The sequence below is a fragment of the Alligator mississippiensis genome, chromosome 1, assembly GCF_030867095.1.
Source record: "Alligator mississippiensis isolate rAllMis1 chromosome 1, rAllMis1, whole genome shotgun sequence".
Classification (NCBI taxonomy): Eukaryota; Metazoa; Chordata; order Crocodylia; family Alligatoridae; genus Alligator; species Alligator mississippiensis.
In genome coordinates this window covers 182,358,417-182,379,178 of record NC_081824.1, presented here as the reverse complement: position 1 = coordinate 182,379,178, position 20,762 = coordinate 182,358,417, and the positions used below count along the sequence as shown (strand labels likewise).

The 20,762-nt window shown below is 42.1% G+C and overlaps 1 protein-coding gene across 5 annotated transcripts in view; it reads right to left on the bottom strand.

Moving 5' to 3' along the window:
- Positions 1 to 1,964: 1,964 nt before the first annotated feature.
- Positions 1,965 to 20,762, bottom strand: part of TAF1A (TATA-box binding protein associated factor, RNA polymerase I subunit A) — a 28,154-nt gene continuing 9,356 nt past the window's right edge. For all 5 annotated transcript variants that reach the window (XM_019483143.2, XM_019483144.2, XM_019483145.2 and 2 more), the window contains 5 exons: positions 18,500 to 18,658; positions 10,993 to 11,059; positions 9,281 to 9,404; positions 6,735 to 6,895; positions 1,965 to 5,258 (listed from right to left, as the gene is read on the bottom strand). In XM_019483143.2, coding sequence (XP_019338688.1) covers positions 5,116 to 5,258; positions 6,735 to 6,895; positions 9,281 to 9,404; positions 10,993 to 11,059; positions 18,500 to 18,658 — 654 coding nt within the window. In that variant the 3' untranslated portion in view covers positions 1,965 to 5,115. The remainder of the gene's footprint in view (positions 5,259 to 6,734; positions 6,896 to 9,280; positions 9,405 to 10,992; positions 11,060 to 18,499; positions 18,659 to 20,762) is intronic.

The following is a 20,762-nucleotide window of genomic DNA, read 5'->3' as shown; positions in this document are numbered from 1 at the left end:
AGAGCAAGAGCACAGGTTATTTTCTAATTATCTGAGCTTTCTCCACACAGATGACAAATGGAAGTAAATGATGACAGCCATATACAATTGAGCTGTGATCAGGATTGACAGAATCATAGCCTTTCCAGCAAACTATTTATTTTGGAGGTTTGAATTGGTGACCAACTTGTTGCAGTAGCCTGTAGTTTTAATTGAATTAGCATATTGGTCACTACCTATAATGCACCTCCTTTGTTTAGGCTTCCAGCAAACTGGGAAGAGCACAGCTGCAAGGTTCAGCATTGCCAGGAAATGACTCCTTCCTGCCTCCCACCCCCACCCTCTTGAGCAGGTTTAAATGTTCTGTGAAGTCTTGACTTAACCTACTTTATGAATCACTGCAATGACTGTTCTCAGTTGTGCATTCACTGTGAACTAGGGGTGCAAATATTTAGACATTGCTTGATTTGCTGATGCAAGCACAAGTCATTTCTAAAACCCAGGCCCTTGACAGAGTTGTCTGTGGCTTTTGTTTGAATATTGTGTTAGTCTCAGTAAGATACCCCACTCCCATACTTCTCTTTTTTTCTAAAGGGCAAGAGCATTTAAATTCAAGATCATCTCTTCAAGATCCACTTACAAAAGGAATGCTGCTTCCAGATTAACAAATTCAGATGCTACAGAGTCAGCCATGTAGAAAATTGCAACTACCGAGTTACTCGATACCTCAGCTTGTAGACAACAAGCATTCCTCATTGCTTCTTTGAATAGGGCTAATGGCTTTATTCAAGTCTGGACAGAGGGAATGTGAATACTGGGTGCTGAGAGGACACAATAAAGCAGAGTACCATATTAAACAAATCTGTGCCTCCACTGCCTCAAAGACTTTTAGACTTTTTTTTTTTTTTGACCAAAAGAAAAAAATCAGAACCATGTGAGTATTGTCTGAATGCAATTCGCCCAAACAGTGCACCTTGCTGTTTGCCACTATGTTGCACACAATAAATGAAGAAAAGGCAGCTCATTATGAAAAGCAATTAAAGAAAAGTAGAACCGTGGTATCAGTAATCAGCTCAAAAATTTAGTGCATCATTACTTGGTTGGTGCTCAGAACTGTATCAAAATGCCAAAAATAAAGACAGGCCCTCCCAATCTCAGAGAATCTTAGAAGATGGAAGCACTAAAGTATAGTTGTAGTTCTTTAAATGCCCTTTATACAATGCTAATTTATTATAAGCTTTGAAAAAATAGGTTTTCAACGGAGACTAAATGAAGCAAGGGTAGCAGCTTGACAAACAGGAGAGAGACATGAGCTGAAATCATAATGAAGTTAACATTTCTACCTAGACCGATTGATCTCTCTCTCTCACACACGTTTGCGCACACAGGTACCTACACCAGATGCAGGTATGCACGCACACACAGGAAGGAAAGCAAATTACCTTCTTGTTGAGAATCAAGAACATGTACAGGATCCCTGGCTGCAAATCAACTGATCAGAAATGTGACCAAGTTGCAAAGGACCCATTGGTTTTATGAGCTCCTAATTAATTTTAGTTTATTATGCCACAAACATATTTAAGGACCAAAATAGAGGGTGTATTTCATAAGCACCAAGCCCCCCAAAATTGGGAGCTGGGCCCAGATTGCAAATGTCAACTGTGAACTTTCTCACAAGACTATTTAGGTTCAGAGTATTAGTTCAAAGTCATCTTAGTAATGGCATGATTCAGAATAAGCACAAAGGGGAAGTTCTGTTTGGATCCAGCTATAATTATTCTTATAGTTATCTAATATACAATTCCTATGTCCCCCCTCCCCTCCCCGAAAAAGAGAGAAAGAAAACAATGGAGGGAAGAGATGTCATCACTATCCTCTTTTCTCAAGATGCTTTTCTTCATACCACTCAAAAGTAACAAGATGTCTTATAAAAATGAAGTATTGTCTGTCTAGTCCAGTCTCTCAACTCCTGAATCAGAAACGGCTAAGAGTTAGACATGTCTTTATTAAGGAAAACATAAACTAGCACTTTACAAAAATACCTACAATGGACAGATACAGAGTGCATGTAGCAACAGTGAGAGTTATTGATGAAGGTGAAAGGTTTCAATGTTTTCCATGTACATAGTGCACCTTTATTGAAGTTCTATATATTACAATCAAAATCAAGTTCAAACAGTATAGGAACAGAGGAAGGAAGCCAGATGGTCTACTCAGTCTCTGGTTTAGTGGTGTAATTTTAATGGCTGTAGCATAGTTATTCAAGGTTCACACAGGTATACGGGAGATGGGATTCAGGCCCCTGCCTGCATTTTTACTAAGAAAGGAATATCTGAGGAAGCGACTAGGAAGGTATCAAGTAATGGGGATTGCATCCTATGGTATCAGCACAGGGTAGGACAGTGTAGCGGTGACAAGTAAGCCACTTCTATAACTCAGTTCTGAGAACAAACTGCCTGCATCTGTACCAAATGCATGAAGTAGCTACACCACTTTCTCCAAAGGCAAACTCCCTTAGGCTCTCTTGTTCTCCTCACCTCCATCCCACTTTTCACTGCTCTTTCACATTTCCTGAGTGGACTCACAACAGCTGTAAAAGTATGCATTTCTCCAGCTAAAGATAAAGACTTCTGTAGACCACCCCAGAAGGACACAATCTGAAACATGCAATTCTGATGAGATTCTGAAGGGGGGGGGGAAAAGAGAGAGAGGGAATTTTGCTCACTCATTTTTCTGCCAACCTACCTTGACTACTGATGGCATGATTTCTGAGGAAAAATTAAAACATCTGATAATTTTGAATAGCAAGTAGTTCCCTCTAGCAGAGACAGCTAGGTAGACTTTTAGTGAGGGCCTAATGGGGCTGACTGTATACAAGTGTCAGCTTTCATCAATGACTTCTGAGCAAACTTGGCATTATTACTGCTGAGTCAGAACCAAACCAGAGCTCAGTTCAGTGTGGGATTGGACAAACTGCTGGTCTTCAAATGAAACGTAAAACCAAGGTGGCGATTACTTCACATTATTAAATAGATTTCAAGGAGCAGTATTAATTTGGGACATAGTCCACCAACTTACATTTTGCCTACCTACACTCAAAATGCAGTTTTGGTTGGACACGCTACTCTAGCCCGGGGGTGGGGGGAAGCAACCTTTTTGCAGGCAGGCCATAAATAAAAGCCCCGTGCCATGCTTGGGTGCCACTCCAGCCCCCTTCCCCAGTTCAAATCTGCTGCTCTGCTTTCTGCTCCCCACACTACCTGCTGCTGTGCTGCCTTCCCCTTCCTTCCCTAACCTGCCACGTACCACACAGAGGTTGCCTGTACCACTCGTGGCACTCATGCCACAGGTTAGCCATCCCTGTTCTAGCCTTATTAATTTATTATGTTGGTAAAGAGATACTTCATTTTACCTCAGTGGTTATATATTCCCCCCCTGTTATGTAGGAAAACTATACTGCAAATTGCTAACGCAGTTCTAAGCAACAAACATAAGTAATTTCTTAAGTTTAAACATACATAAATATTTGGAAATTGTGAACTTCTAAGTGTTTTGTGACCACACACAGTAACAGTTAGGTCTTAAAAATAGCAATATGCTAAGTTTCAACTTTTTCATGACCAGAATGGCAACCAGGTACTAAAAAGTTTCTTCTGCTAAGAAGAGAATTCATATACAGATGCACTTCTTGCTCTCTGTGAAGAGGATTTCCTCAAAGAGGAAAAAAGTCCATAATCCTAGGTCCACTGCACCAGCAGCTGAAGCAATGTGGTGACTGGTAAGTCTTTTCCAACCATGCAGCCATTTTCTGCAATGTAGCAGGTTTGCACAGTCCATGCTAATTTGTAGGATTATGTTCTGGGAAATAAACCACATTTATTTTTTCTACATATATCAACCATGTTGAGGGGAAGCCAAACTCTACAGTTACATCTAATGCATTTTAATTTAACAGATATTCCACAATGGAAAATTAAGTCAGGGTTTCTCACAGATTTTTTTCCACATTCTTGGCTCAACCCTGATTTTCTAGACACTTTAGGTAGCTGTCTGCTACTCAGTCACTCCAGCAGTTTGGCAGCTAGTTGAGTGCGATTTGCAGTGTATCATAAGCCATCATTAACATAGTTTCCATCCTACAATATTTTAGCAACCAACTCCAGGGGAAGAATTTCTAAAATGTGAATTAGCAACATTTTGTCTTGCTTATTTGTCCAAGTATTTCTCAAACAGCATTTCTGACTGTCTTAAAAGTTAGAGGAGGTGAAAGATACGTTTGGAAATATAGGATTTAAGGCCACATCTATAGTTTCCCTGATGAGCTTGGGACTGATGCCAAGAAACAAGTCCCCCGCTTGTTTCCACTGGGCGCATCTACAAGAGACGCTTCATGTGCCTTGGACTAATTGTACTGCACATTAGTACGGCTGGCAAAAACTATGCCATTGGACAGTAGCTTTAATCCAATGCACATTAAGCGTCACACAAAAGCATTCATCTGCGTTAATTGTGCAGTAGCGCTGATTACGGCGCATTAATACCTGTTATAACAGGAACCGAACTGAATGTGCTGAGATTATAGCATATTAACGAACATGTAGACGTGCTCACTGTGTGTGTACCCAAGCTCAACTGACTGCTAAGAGAGGCCAGAGTACACACCTCCCACCACATCCTGGGTTCTCCGAACTTTTAGACATGGCCACAGAATGCTCCAGTTGTGGCCAAACTATTATGGCCTTGCTCCTGCTCCTATTTAAGTCAACTGTTCTTGATCATTAGTGACTTACAAGTACACTGGCTATTAAACGATTCTGAAAAGGAATCAGCAGCTTTGCTTGTGTCAGGTTTAATAAGCAAACAAGATACAAATGTTAAAAAAAGCAGATTCCTATATCAAAAGATGTACAGTATGTTCCTTGTATTTATAAATAAAAATACAAACCAAAGACTGGCTAGCAATGCACAGAAAGTCAAATCCTGAAGTAGCAGTGCAGATTCACAATCTGTGTCGCAGGAGTCTTTAAAGAAAAGCTTTTCAGAAACTGGGAAACTAATTTAGCACCATCTTTTTTTTTTTTTTTTTTTTTTTTTAAGAAGTCCTGAAATACATCTTGTTAAAATAAATAAATAAAATCAAAGGTGTGTGGAAGAATCTGAACAGGCAGTTATTCTCAAATAGGCAGAATTGTGTTTCTTCACAAATTTCTTCAGTGTCTGAAACCTTTTCTTCTTGGCTTTGCAGCCCTGGTGTAAAACATATTTATAATATTTGCAATCTAAAACAAAAAATAAACAAGGTTATAAAATCCACTGTTTAGCCTGAAAAATAGTTTGAGTGCAAATGATTCCTTGACAGAACACTTCTATAATGCCTTTATTTGTATAGAAGTTGTATGCCATCACCCACCCCAGAAAGGATCAATAAAACGTTTAGACTCAGATAGGCCATTCACATATCACCCAAGCTACAATGACAAACAACATGTGAGCATTTGTACAATCTACATTTTTGTAACATCCATCAGATACCATATTTATACAAATCCAAAAATAGGTTCCCATGAGCCCCACCCCCGGTCAACATAGTTCTGACTTTAGCCCTGGTTTTTTCCCCCCCGAGTGGCTCCCTGCCCTGGGACAGGGTAGCTCATGCAGTCGGGGAGGGGCTTCCAGCAGTAGAAGAGGGGCACAGAGGAAACCCTGCATTTGGGGTGGGGGGAACCAAAGCCACCACAGAGGGTAACTGGCAGGGGAAAAGCAGAGGGAGAGGTGGTGGGTGCATAGAAAGCAGAAAGGGGTTAGCCACAGGCATGGAGAGGGGGCAGGGAGTCAGGCACAGGGTGGAAGACAAGTAGCAGGGGGGACAGGCACAGGTTGGGGGGCAAGGGGCAAGGTCTGGCCCCTTATCCCTGCTTTCCCAATGCAGCAGTGGGGAGGAACCAAATTTAAGACTATCCTCCAATAGTTAGATTCTATGCATGGAAAATTATAACAATTTTATCATTTTTCATTTATAGAATCTAATTATCGGAGGGTTATTTTAAATTCAAAATCTCTTGGACTTGGGTAAATACAGTATATTAGGACCTACAATTGTAAGAGAGCAACAGAAGAGTTTATTTAGCTGTGTGAAGCAAACATATACACATTTCAGGAAAATCTAATCCTTCATCCAAGAGATGAGCAATTGGAGCACTGACCCAGAAGGTGAAAGATCTGGGTTTATTTCCTTTTTCAATTGAAAAAAAATTCAAAACCTACATCTCCCACCTTCTAGAAGACTGCCCTAGACTCTTCTGAGTTATGAACACTCTAAGGACCTCCAGCAGAACCAGATTCATTTTGCAGAGAAGTATTAAAAGCTCACTGGGTCAAAGAGAAGCAGTATGACACTACAGTCTAGCTGTTGGGGCATTCACTTGGGAAAGGGAAGTTGTAAAAATCAGTCTTCTCTCCAAGGACTGTTGATGCATTTTCTATAGTGACCATTTAATATAATATATACAAAACACTCCTTGAAGCAAAGGCTGGAACTATTGCTAAAGTTAGACCAGCAAGATATGAACCGAATTTCACAAGCAAAATACCTAACACTAGATTTTCTTGTATTCAAGCCTACACAATCAAGCCAGCCTCTTTAAGGTGATGGGAATGAGTTTCTTCCAGGACACAAATCAGAAAAACCCTGCCATTAAAATTTGAACCAGAAAATATTTCTCATACACTGAAAAGGAACAATAATTAAAAGTTACCTTTTCCCAATAAGATTCCAGCCAGCAATGCTTTTTCATAAGCAAGTTTTTCATTTTCCTGCCAATTTCTTTTAGCCAAATAGTGGCTAAAGTGAAAGGCTGGCCACCAGTCCTTTCTGGAGTTCCATTCCTCCTTTACCCAGTCAAGATGCTTGTTAGAGCTGGAAAAAGACAAACGAGTTACAGCTAACCTCAAAGAGAGTGGGAAGGCATTAATTTATTTATTTGTTTTTAAAGTTAAATCACACAAGCATTGTTCTCTGTGCTATGTATTTCACACATTTCCAAAAAGAACACCAAAGATATGGCATGTTCATATTACATGTTTGACAGCTGTCAACATCCTGCTGCCTGCAGTTACCCCTTTTGCTTTGCTGGTCATGCCACTTAAGAAAACTCATGATCTAAAGTGCAGCTCAACTGCAGTTACAGTCTGCATGCTGGCACAGCCTACCTGAAATAAGAATGAAATATTTTAATAAGAAGTGCCATTTTCATAGCCCATTGGTTCACTTTAAAAAACTGTGTATTACTATTGAATTTAAATTTGTAAGTTAACAGACACTGAAGTTAAAGGGGATGAATTTAAGTTATATTTCTTCAGCAGTAGTTAATTAGAGCAACTTGTTTGTCAGTGTCTAAGGAAGTGATCTTCCAGTAGAAGTGGGCACCTAATTCATTTCAACATTTTCTGTGGCTGGTTCATAAAAGAAGCCAGCAGGCTAAGATAGTCTTTTTAACAGGTTTCACAAGTTACCAAGACAGCACACTCATGTCTTAAATTATTTCTGGATCAAAACCACACCAAAACTTCTTATATGCTATGAGACTAGCAAAGTTGACTAATCTCTCAAGAAGAAACTAGTCACCACTAAAAGCTATTTTAACCATTTCTGTGTAGTATCCAAATTTTCCAAAAAACCACTGTAAGTTTACTGGGAATTCTATTTAGTAAGCTGTAACCCCAATCCTAAACAACTTGTTATTTAAAAGGTATTTAAGTGGAATTTAAAAATCACCTTTAAAAAACCTACAAAGAATACAAGCTGTATCAAAGGAAGCTGCTGACAAGCTTGGTAAAAATCATGAATAACTGAATTATGTAGGGGTACACCAATAAACATTTTTTGGGCTGATACTGACGATCAATTACTGACCAGTCATACAGGCCGATACCAATCCGATTGCCAATATGCAGCCAGACAGCTTGGAGAATGGCACCTGGAGGCCTCCCACAGTGAGGGAGGGAGTGGGGCTGGGGCAGGTGCTGCACAGCTGGGGAGGGGAGGGGCATGGGGCAGAGCCATCAGCTTGCCCAGGGGGCTGGAGGGTGGTTCCTGCCACTGTGCTCGCCTCAGGGGAAGCCTAAGAGGCATATGCCTCCCAGGATCTATGTGCCAGGGCAAGGGCAGGCTGCCCACTCAGGGCAAGGGCTGTATTAGGCTCTTCCTGGCAGGGGCTGGGCCAGGGCTGTGCTCAGGCCAGGAGACAGTGGTGCTAGGAAGGGAAGCTATATGATCACCCCAAAATTCACCATATCCCCCCATGTAGCTCCCTTCCCAGTGCTGCTGCCACCTGCCCCAAACGTAGCCCTGGCCCAGCCCCTTCAGAAGAGCCTGGCACAGCCTCTGGCCCCAAGTGTGCAGTGGCAGCCCACCCTCAACCCGTGCACAGATCCAGGGGGCACACGCCCTGCCCCCCTGCCCCATGTCCCTGGGGTGCACACAGCGGTGGGAGCCACTCCCCTCTCCCCCCACATAGGCTCCACCCTATGCCTCACCCTGGCTGGGCAGTGCCTGCCCCAGGCCCAGCCCCACTCCTTCACTGTGGGGGCCTTGATGTCTCCAAGCCACCCCCCTTCCCCTCCACAGACTCACTGGCCAGACGCTGCTCTTCAAGCTGCCAGGCTGTATTCCTGGTTGTGTGCACGCGTGGGGCATTTGTTAGTGACAGTACCAGCCACATCAGCCAAAAAAAGCCAATTGCCGATAATGTCAACTTTCCTTTCATCAGTGCCAATACAATATGAACTGATGTATCAGTGCACCTCTAGAATTATGTGCCTTGCCCTTGGTAGAGTAGCAAAGACAGTAGAATCACTTTATTTGATTGCTTCCATTCACTGCTCTCTTGAAATCTATTCACCAGTGACCTCTTGGCCAGGGGGCTGAATACCTTGGGGACAGGTCCCTCTGTAGTCAACTGCCCTCTGGGATAGTCAGAGGGAAATGTCTAACCCAACCAACAATCAGCCTATTTAAAAGAATACAATGTTTTACAGGTTTCAAACGCTGCGTCTTTCAGGTGATACCTCTGTAGCCTGCTAGTAGACTATTGTAAATATTTCTTTAAACATTCTTTAAAAAGAAAGTTCCAAAGGCTTGAGGCTAGCTGAGCACAGCCACTGAACTGAGGGTCTGTCTTCTCAATGACAGTTTTGTCAAAGGACAGAAATAAAAGGATGTTTCCACATTGGTCTAGCTGACAACTTTCAATTCCCTTAATTCAACTATAGCAAAGGTTAGCAAATGGGGTACTGGACTTACTTGTCCAGGATCTGTTTAATCTGTTCCGCTAAACAACTCCAAGCCTTTACATTTTCCTTCCAGCCAGCAAAATCCAGAACTTCAAAAATAACTTCCAGCCCCAATCGACGTTTTTTATCTTTTTCTGCAAGGAGGAGGAGGAAAAAAAAAAAAAAAAAAAGAGATCAGTCCTGAATTCACGAGTACAGCAAGCAGCAAGGAAGATCTAATTTGCTGTCATTCCACTGGCCAGTGTGATGCTCTGTTCCTAATTTTAAGCTTAATTCTCCCTCCAACTCCCTCCACAGAAATGTAAGTCCATTAAAAAAAAAATCTCCTTGACAGGCCACAAAGTTTTCTTTTAGGACTTTCAGACTAATCCTAGTCAACCAACAATTATGACTGCTTATGCAGAACAACATTTTTCTCTCATAGCCACACCAGCCCTCTGGCTGCAATGTTAATCTTACTTGTGCCATTTAAAAAGAACACACTATTGAGAAAACCATGTTCTCTTCTTACAGTACATACATATACAACTGCATGTAAATAAATCTTAGCAGAGAGGGAGGAGATCACACAGCCCACTATCTTGAAAGTGCAAATCTTTCTACTCTGTACCTAGTAAACCCTCATCCCAGTCCCAGTGAAGTCAGTGAGTTTCAGCACTGGAGTTCAATAAAATCTTTGACCTTATGGTCCCATCTGCCTGATGACAATCACCTTGTACAAGGTGCACTGTACCCTTAACATCTAGCACTCTACTGCCTCCCTTCAGGTCTAGACTGTCCTTGACAGCACTCCAAACTGTGGTGGATTAGGTTCTTGATTTACTTAGCTCAATAAGGAGTAATGTCTTTGCTTTGTTTCTTAATTAGTCATCCTAGGTGTGATGATGAGACAGGAATTCCTTCTTGAGTGCTATGTAATAGCCAGCTGTCAATTTTAAGCAAAACTACTAAGTTACCGGAACAGTAGTTCTGACCAAACTCTGACTGATACAAAATCAGATAAATGGATTTTTCTAAACCTGCCCTTTGTATGACAATAAATGAGACATCTCAGTTTCAAGAGAAAATATAAACAAAGCTGAGGTAGGAAGAGAGAAGGAAGAGGAGGAGGAGGAGGAAGAGAAAAGCAACTTAGAATTAAAAAGCCCTCAACCATCTACCTGCCTGTTGTCATGCATTACATCTGGGAGAATCAAGTCAAGAAAGAATTTTACTTTAACTGTAAGTGACTTGCGTTAAATTCTGGAGACTATGATCAGGTAGCTTGAAAGGCAAAAGCCATTTTGGAGAAATATGTATTCTGTTCTCTGATGTGTGCAATACAGACTGTATAAATACAGAGTACGATAAATTAAGTATTCCTGATAAATTAGAGGCCCCTCTACAAAAACAGACACCCAAATTACTAGTCATTATTGAGACCCTGGCCATGGGGCCTGTGTTTTATGACAGTAAGTGCCAGTCAAGTCTCCAGATGTATTTATATTGAATGTCTTCACAAAGTTTTGAAACATCTCCCTCTAAATCTTCTGTTCTCTTCTGACCCCATAATTAAAAAAAAAAAGAAACAATTAAAAAGAAAAACTACAATTATTGTATTATGAATTATTAAAAAGGAATTATTTAAAGAGGAAGAAGCTAATGCAAGTATTCTACAATGCCTTCACCTTACTTAAATAAAGCTTAAAGAAAGGAAAGGAAAAAGGACATTAAAAGACTTACTTGATTTTTTAAGCATGGTATAAAATTCTAACATTAGTTCATGAGAGGGAACGGTCTTGTGCAAAATCTGAAGAGGAAAAGAGTTTCATTATAGAATTTGAAATATTTATCAAGGAGACGCATACAAAGGTTTTTTTAATGTACATATCTAAGTGACTGGGTGCTTTAATTTATTAATATAAAACAAACAGTTAATACTTAGGGACACTTCCTATGATGGTAGTTCAGAGAAGCATGGCACCCTCTGCAAGAACAAACCAGAAGCAGTCCAAGGAGAGTCCCAAACACCCTTAAACATAGTGTACTCTTTTGGGAGAAACCTAATTCCACAGACTGGCACAATGGGAGCTGGGTTAAAGTCCCCATTTTCTGCTACCCTTGTCTCTTTGGAGTCTTAAGTAAAATAGTTTATGCAAGGGCTGCAGTGGACTTGAAAAGTGCACCTATAGCTAAACACAAAATGTGTTCTTCGTACCTGTCCCTCCTTACGTACACCCAAAAAGGGCAGGCACAACACAGCTGTTAGTATTCATTATTTCCATTTGTTCTGCCCTTCCTTCAGGTCTCCTTAATGCTATAAGCTCCACACAGCTTTTTCCATTAGAACTGTCCAAGTCAGATTTTCTTTAGAACGTGTACTGCAAGATTCATTAACAACCAGTGACCATGTATTATTGAGCTGACACAACAAATGGAGCCAGGCAGAGGCAAAGCAATATTTTTCTAAAGCCCTGGAGTGAAGACATCTATTAGAACCAAAAGAGGAATTATCCAACAGTCTGGGAGAGAACTTGATGCATTGCCTGCTTATCCAACTGGTGACTTTAAATGGTATATCTTTTGCCTAGCCCATATTCAAATCAGAATATAGAAAAATGTAGTGTTTTGTTTAAAAAAAAAAAACAACCAATGTGTGGAAATAATCCAAGTACTGTACTTCACTGTAATACACAGTACTCACTCTGTTAGCTAATTTCATGGCCCTCAACACAGAGCATATAACAAAGCACACAGCCACTGGCTACATACAGGACTCGGTAATTTCACTTTACCAAGCCATCACTTAGTTATACGGTGGTTCTACATCACCTGCCTCCTAGGGGCATTGTGAATAAGAGGTGGTCACATCATCTAACAGTTAGAGCGAGGAACTGGAAAGAGCAACCTGTTTAGGCTGTAGAAACCAGTCACACTGACCGTGAGCCCTTAAGTTAATTAAGTTCTAGATGAACTCATGGCATTTTACCACAGACAGCAACGGATCCAGGATTTCACCTCTGTGCTTACTTGCCTATCTGTAAAATTTGAATATACCCTTTTTAAAATAACTGAGACAAATACATTTTTAAACACTAAAGTGCATTGTAAATATTGTGGTATGTATGTTGCATATACATGCATGTGCAACTACTGGTAAAATTTTCAAGCAATATAAACTGTAAAATATTTCACCTATATATTTAAAGAAAAAAGAGCCTTCCTGGTTACCATATAGTAATTTTTCTCCAATTATGCCACAGAAAAATCTTTCTACTTAGGAAAATTCAGCCCACTGCTCTGCATTTAACTTGTAAAGAGAAGTTAATGTATAAGACTGCTCATTAATCCCAAACTCTTGGATGAGAGGAAAGCTACAATGATATAGTGAAGATAGAGTTGTATTCAAGAATGTTTGGTGCATAAAATTACCATGCATAAAACCAAAGTAGCTGCGGTAAAAAAAAAAAAAAAAATCTGCTTTAATAAGGGTGTTTTGCTGCCATCAGGTGGCTGAAACGATTGTAAGGGTTGATGAGCAAAAAGTTACTGAAAAACAGTCAAAGCTAAGGGTTAATCAATTAAATATATAGCCCAAAGAGAATTCAGTTAGCTTAGTGCAGAGATCAACTACCAATGGACAGCATTACCAGGATAGTTTATCATAGCTTAGCCCCACAGTTCAGTGAAAACATAAGACATACGCTAAATACTAGGTAGAGTCATTACAGTCAATATGTGGAAACATAACTACATTTGCCCTCTTTAAAAAGTTAAAACTAAACAACGCATTTTTGCATTTGTGTCCTACAAATCTCTTGTAGACAACCCCTTCCTTAACAACGGGTATAAACTAAAGACTGAAAATAAGAGAATTATCTAGTTTTTTCAGTAAGTTGCGCTGTGAAGCTATCCAGAGGTGTAGACAGTATGTGGACTAAAATAAGGCAGCATACGAGGGTTCATGGTTACAGACTATATGAAATACAGATGGTGGTAGCTCTCAATCAGGGTGTCCCGAGAACCTGCCAGGAATGCCATGACACTGACACTGCAGGGTGAAACAGCCCTCCGCACCTGTTCTCAGGAGGCATGTTGCAGTCGAACTGAGAAGCAGCTGCAGAAGAAAGATGCACTTGCCTGTATTATATTATGCAAGCAGGTGCACTGCTTCTGTTGCAGCCCTTCCTGGTTCAGCTCTGATGTGCCTCCTAAGAACTGAGGGATGTGGGGCAGTTATACCCAGTGGTGGTGGCAGCAGATGCTACTGCCACCAGGGAGAACTGCCTTGCTTTTTAGGAGGCACATGCAAGCGGGAACAGAAGGAGAAGTGGCTGCAGCAAGAGCGCAGACAAGCAGCTCACACCACGCAGAGGAAATCAGACTACAGGAATTAGTTCCATATTTCCACTCTGCCACTTGTTTTGTTGTAAAGAAAGACATTCATTCATAGAATGCAATTTTTTGACAGGCTGCCCTTTTACGCAATCACAACCTAGGGTGCAAAGAGCCATAGAAGTCTTCCTCAGGATACCTGGGACCACCTAGATCAGTAGTTCTCAACCTGTTTGGACTCAAAGCACCAGTTCATAACTTGTGAATTGAAGAACCTGGTTTCAAAAACCACTGTTCATATTACAATGGGGCCAGGGAGCGGGGATAGGGGACAAGCCTGGCCCTATGCTTATTTACTTAAAGCAGTTTTCTGCTTATCTCCTTGCACCTCGCTTATTGCTTCACATTAGTAGGCACATGTAGACACTACCAGAAATATACTGATTTTGTTTTCCCAACTACTCTGAATTTACAATAGCAGGTACTCTACCATTCAGAAAATAAGTTACATACTTAAATGTGGGGGTAACCCCCAAGAATGTTAGATAGTACACATAAAAGTAATTTTAAAAACAGAACTCCTGAAAACCAAATTTGTAACTATGCAGACAGCTTAAATAATTGCAGGCCATGACTGCAGTAGGGTCACAGCATTGGTGTAGTAGTGATGGTCCAGAAAACATGTGAAAAGTAACATTTGTATGAGAATATCTTTTATTGAACCAACAATGTAGTTGGTAGAATTTACCTGTCCCCCTCTGCTAACCTCTGGGGCCCACAAACAACTATTTACTTGATTTCTGTACTGTCCTTTCCAAAAACAGTTCAGAATGAACTGCAGTAAGAATAAGATACATCATACAAAGAGATAAAATGTCAGAATAACATAGTAAATGATAAAACAACTGCCTTAAACTTAACCTTGCCCAGAAAAAGCCTGACTACATAAGATCTTACAGTGCTTCTGAGAGACGTCTGGGTTATGACTCTTCCATTTTGAATAGTTTTATTCTTTTACATCAGCGTGTCAAACTCACCCTGTTGTTACATCTCAGCTCTGTGTTCTTGGGAACCCTGGCACAGGATGCAGTCTGTCTGACTCGCAAAGAATTCCCCCTCCCTCCCCTCCTCTACCTAAACAAAACTGATTAAGATGCAGTGAGAGAGACACCTAGAGACCCTCCAGATAAGGGTGACAAGAGTGAAACAACTGCCCTAGGTCTCATTTGCATCTGAGATGGAACCAGATGACCATTCATTTACATGGGAGATGGAGAACAGAAAGCCTGAAGCAGAGACTGCAGTGAATTCTGGGATCAGAGAAGCAGAGGAGCACTGCATGATGGGAAATCTGTGCTCCAAATGCTAATCAACCCATGTTCACACACACCCAGCTCAGCATTTATCAGACCAGTTCTAATCTGGATTTACAAAGGACTTCCCCCCCCCCAGACACACACACCTCCAAGTTTAATAGGCATCTCGGGCCGTACATTCCCCGGTCCCACTATGGGAGGCCTATTTAAATTTGATTGACTAAAACTCAGTTGCCAGGTTAGGGAATGCTCAGGCAAGGAGACTGAGTCAGAGCAGGTATGGGCAACATTTGAACAATGATTAAGGGTTCATCACAGCGTCCAGTCTGTTGGAGCCCTAACCACAAGTGTTGTCATGCTTTTCCCAGGACAACTGGTGGAAGTCCTCCTGCCCAAAGGTTATGAACACTCCAATAATTGCCTTAAGCCTGTTAAAAGACTATAGTAAGATCTGGAAAAGTCATGCTAAGCTGAGGCTTGTTCACAACATGTAAAAATCCAAAACCCTGATGCTGCAAGTTATCTATTGTTTCTGAAGAAACCATGAGATATCCCATCAGTATATCTGCTATCCATAGGAATTTCAAGCTGGCTCCCAAGTATCTAGTTACTCCCTAACCTTATGTGTTTCCTGATTATCAATCAATTTCTTGAGATGTTCCAAACCAGATAACCCCTTGTCAAGAGAAAAGACAATGATTTACACTATTGAGAATGCTTTGAAAAGCTGAACTGAGGGTATAAAAATCTGTAAAAAGCAGCAGTGTGCGCTTCAAGAAGAAAAATCATGTGCCGACACCACCCGCTGTTGTTCTCGGGACGCTGGAAGAACATATCGTCTTCCTTCAAGGATTGTGCTAGGAACTTTAACTGTCAGCTTTGAGACCTAAGTGCCTTGGACTGGTGAGATCTCAGCACTCTCTCGCTCCCTCTCTCTAGGCATAAATTTCTGAACCTGAATTGTATTAGTTAAGCTTGAGCTAAGTTTCCCCAAATACTTAGTGAAACCAGGGTAGTATTGTAATCGTTTGTGTTTGTTTTTCCTTTGCATGTCTATTACTATTAGTACCATTATATATATATTTCATATACTTAGCAATAAATAACTTTTATAGTCAAACTGGTAGTAACTGGGTACATTTTTCCTTCTCTACTTCTCCTTCCTCACGTGCTCTGCAGCAATACTTCTTTTACCTATGCTAAAGATCCCTGTGAAGCCCAAAAATACTGTGGGGTCTGCTCATCAAGAGGCCAAAGATTGAGATGTGCTGAGTTTAACACACACAAGGGGATCAGCTTGTAAAGGCTGACTGACCCAGTTTGACTCAGACGTGCCCTTATGAACTGAATGCTGGCCCATAAGGGTGTCAGCTGGACACCCAGCTGGATTCAGAGGGATTCTGTTCACCTGTGTGTTTGTATCTAACTGCAGTTTATTGTTGCTCTGATGAACTGATTCTTGGCATATGAGGGTGTCAGCCTGTCCATGCTGATCAACCTGGCTGGGTCAGGCGTGTCACGTTAATTTGTGTATGACTGATTTGGCGACTGGAGGAACCCAGCCCCATTGAGACTGTGTCCTGCAAGATAGCTCCATTGGGTGGGGTGAGGACTTGCAGAAGGGAGATATACAGCTCCGTATAGAAACACAAGTAACACAAGCAGCACATTGACAGAATTACCAAGACCCTAGAAACGTATCCCTTAAATGAGCACACCCCAAAGTAATGGGCAAGTCTGGTAACACTGTGCCTTGGGTGGGATCCAGGCTATGGAGCTCCTTGGTGGGCCAGATCCACAGGCTAATGGTGGCACCTGCACTTGCAGCAATCGTGGTAACTTCAGCTGCTAATCATGGAGGACACAGGTGGGCCCTGCTGCTGAGAGCTATATCCACCACAGTCCCAATGCCCTGGATTCTGCAGCAACCACTAGCCACACCCACACATTCCCTGGCCTATTGACAGTGCAGCAGGCTAAAAGGAGCAGCTCCATGGGCCAAGTCTGACTTGCGGACCATATATTTGACACCCTTGTTTTACATAATTGGCTTTATCCATTTCAACTGCCTTTTAATTTCTTTGTAGCTACTTCCGATACCTCTTCTTTGCCGTTTTGCAGGTTTATTGCCCTCTTCCCCTTCTCTAAGTAGCTGCCTTCAAATTACGTAATAGTTAAGCAAAGAACATTGTTTTACCTAGCATTTAGCTTAGCCTAGCCTGTATCTGCTTCTTTCCAGATCTTAGGAAAGACATTTTGTGCCCAAAAGCTTGTCTAACACTTTTCCCAGCTATATAAATGGTACAATAAAAGACACCGCCAGCGGTGCCTTTTTGCAGGGGGTGCACCGCCACGCTCAGCAGGTGCATGTGCACCCGCATGCACGCCCTACGCGTTGCCAATGCACTGAATATTGTGACAATGCATTAAAAATTACCATGACATACATTAATTGAAACATCCAGAACTCCTTCCCCAAAACAGCTAAGTGCAGAGATTTCCTGAAAGTGAGTGTAAACACAAATGTAGCTTTAGCTGTAATACATAGGGGGGCAGAATCTAAGGATTTACTGTATTTAGTCAAATCTAATATAAGATGACCCCCCCCCCAAAATAATTAGATTCTATACATGTAAAAATTATGTTATAATTTTCCATATATAGATTACAATTATTGGAGGGCTGTCTTGCATCTCTCCCCTCCACCCCCAACTGCTACAGCAGAGAAAGCAGTGGCTAGGGGGGACTGGGTGGCTGAGGAGTGGGGGTGGAGGGGGGTCAGGGCCCCCTTGCCCTCTGCCTCCCCAGCCTTCCTGCCCTCTTACCACTGGCCTCTCCCCACTCCCAGTTCCCCATATAATCTCTGCCCCTCCCTGCCACTACCCCCAATCTCTGCCCTTTCCCTCCTACCACTCCCCATAGTCTCTGCCCACCCCCCAGCTCCCCATGTAGTCTCTGCCCCTTCCCCTCTCCAACCCCCACCCCCTCCATATACACACATTTAGTGTCAGATGCTGCTTGGACTTTGTTTCCTCCTAAAACACAGCATGTGAAAGAGCAGCCCTGATAGGCCATGTGACAGTGTCCATGCTGCTGACTGGCCAGGCAGGCAATAGGAGTTTCCATGTTCTCTGTGCCTGGGAGGGAACCCAGCCCAAGCCAGAGCTGAGTTGTGCCTGACAGTAAGGGGAGGAGGTGACTGCTGTGGGTCTGACTCTGGCCCCAGTGTAGGCTCAGAGCCAGAGTCAGAGCTGCAGTGCCCTCCCCACATGCTTTGTATGCAAAGTTGAAAACTAGGGGCTTTTTCCTCCATGCTGATTGGGAGTAAACCTCATCTTGGATTTGAGTAAGTATGGTATTTTAAAATGTTCACATCATTTGCCAAGTGATATGAGGAGGTGATAAAGTTGGTTTACAATATGTTGACTGTAGAAATTTATCCTCCTATCCAAAATCAAGTTAATGTTTAAACATGATGTGTAACAGCTGAAACAGGTCATTAGTGTAAAACACAAACCTTTAAAAACATTTTTTTTTAATTTATAGTCTTCTAATTCAGCCACCGAATTTAACAAATTTAAGTTGCCTTAATCACTTACCTTGAGAACAGATACCAGTGATTTTTTGGATTCGCCCCGTCTCTTTAGGAAATGATAGAGGTAAGCATGAGCATTGGGATTGGGAGGAAACTTGGAGTTGTAGGCATATTCAGTTAAGACTTCCCGGGCTTCATCAAAATCTCCATAAAATTCCAAAAGCTATGGAAACGATGAGATGATAATATTGCTGGTGTTTAACAAATAAATAATCAAATATTTACAATTCAGGAACAAGGCTGAACCTGCCACCAAATTCTCAGCTATAGAGTTCTGCAGAGGACATATGCTGGCAGCAGGGAGGATGGGGGAAGGGGACAATGGGGATTGAGTGGCAGTTGTGTTAATTCAGGGGTTTTCAACCTTTCTTAACTGTGCCCCTTCTGTCTCAAAGTTTCAGCTCAGGTACCCCTTTATATTAAAATTATTTTGGGGGGGGAGGGGGGGGGCTGAGCAGACATGAGTGCATGTACAGCCCACTCCCCCAGCAGGTAAGTCTGTGGGGGAAGGGAAAGGGCTGGGGGGGGGGGGGGGGCAGGGCACAGATTGGGACAGGGGCTGGGTCATGGGACAGTTGGAGCCCAGGTGGCTCATCTAGGGGCATGGGGGGGGGGCTCCCACCGCTCTGCACACCCCTGTGGAGGCTTGCGGGGCATGTGCCCCCCGCCCCCAGATCTGTGCGTGGGGTGGAGATGGCTGCCACAGTGCGCTGGGTTTTGCATGCCGCTGCAGCCACCCTGGGAGGAGTGTGTTGGCATCTGTGTTCCACTGCCAGGTGGGCACGGGGTGCAGCACAGCCCAGTGGCAGCAAGCACATGGTGTTGTACTGCTCCTGGGGCAGCTGCAGCAGCGTGCAAAGCCCAGCACACAGCGGCAACAACCTCTGCCCCCCCAATGTGTGTGTGGGGCATGTGCCCACCACTATGATCTTTTTAAGTACCCCTAGGGGTACACATATCCCCGGCTGACAACCACTGTGTTAATCTACATGTTCTGCTAGGTCCAGATCTGCGCCACAAACAGCCTTGCAGCCCATGGGTGCACATGAGTCTGATATCTGTCTTAAACTTTAAGACCTGTAAATAGAAGAGGGACTTTGAGGAATTCCATACTTGTTTCCCAACATTAGTATTTATGAAAGTTCTTAACAACCATAATAACTGATGTCTCCTCTATAATGAAAGTATAAAAAGTGAAGCTGCAAACGTCCTTGTGAAGAGGCTATCTCCAAGTATAAATTCTGTTTGCTTCCAAACCACCCTACCCTCGGATGTTTTTGTATCTCTTAAAGTCTCAGTCCAAATCCTACTAGAATCAACAAATAAGAATTGGAGTATTTTGTTAATCAATGGAATAGGGCCCAAAGAAAATTGAGGAAAAACATAGTGAAGCATTTTAAAATTTATGATGCACCAAATCCTTGATTATTTTGCAGTAAACAATACTGTGTACCCAGCATCATCAGGTATTTTCTGACTAAAACACAAATATGTTAGCATGTTTCTGTACAAAGTCTAATATCCATTAATAGTGCTGCTGTTACATGCAATTTACTTCCCACTATATATAGGGAAATATTAATATGCAGAAATCATTAAAAGACCACTGAAAATACTTTAAACAGGCAAGTCAATATTAACATATTAAAAAGTTGCTGTTACTGTTCCAGTATTTCTTTTCAAAAACAGAACTGCTCTGCCTCCCTAGGTTAGTCCTCCTAATGAGATTCCAGAAGTAGGTAAAATACCACAGGGCAGGCTAGCAACCTCCATTTATAATAACTGAAACATTCTAAGAGAGATATGTTAAGGTTAGGTCTGTATTTAAAGTTTGTAAGCAGAAAAGAGACTTTGAGGAATTCCATTTTTTTTCCCCGATGCAGGGATCCATTACAGCATGGATCAGCAACCTATGGCCCATGGGTTGGATCCAGCCTGCAGAACCTTTGGAGCTGTCCTGCAGAAATAGGACTTTGGTGGCATTTGGCAGAAGGAGACCCTCTCCCTGTACTGCCAGGGAGAAAAATGATGGCAGCAGTAAGGTCTTAGTGTCTGCCCACCTCCAACCTGAAGTAGGTCATTCCAGCCCATGGCCAGAAAAGGGTGCCTACCCTTTGACAATTAAAAGGGGATTGTTCCATTTCTGCATGCAGATGGGGGAGCAGAAATCAAGTCATGCTCTTAATTCCTGTGTCATTATCATAAACAAAGATTGTACAATCTGTTCATCAAATGAAATTAAATGATCCTGTGCATGCACTTTACAT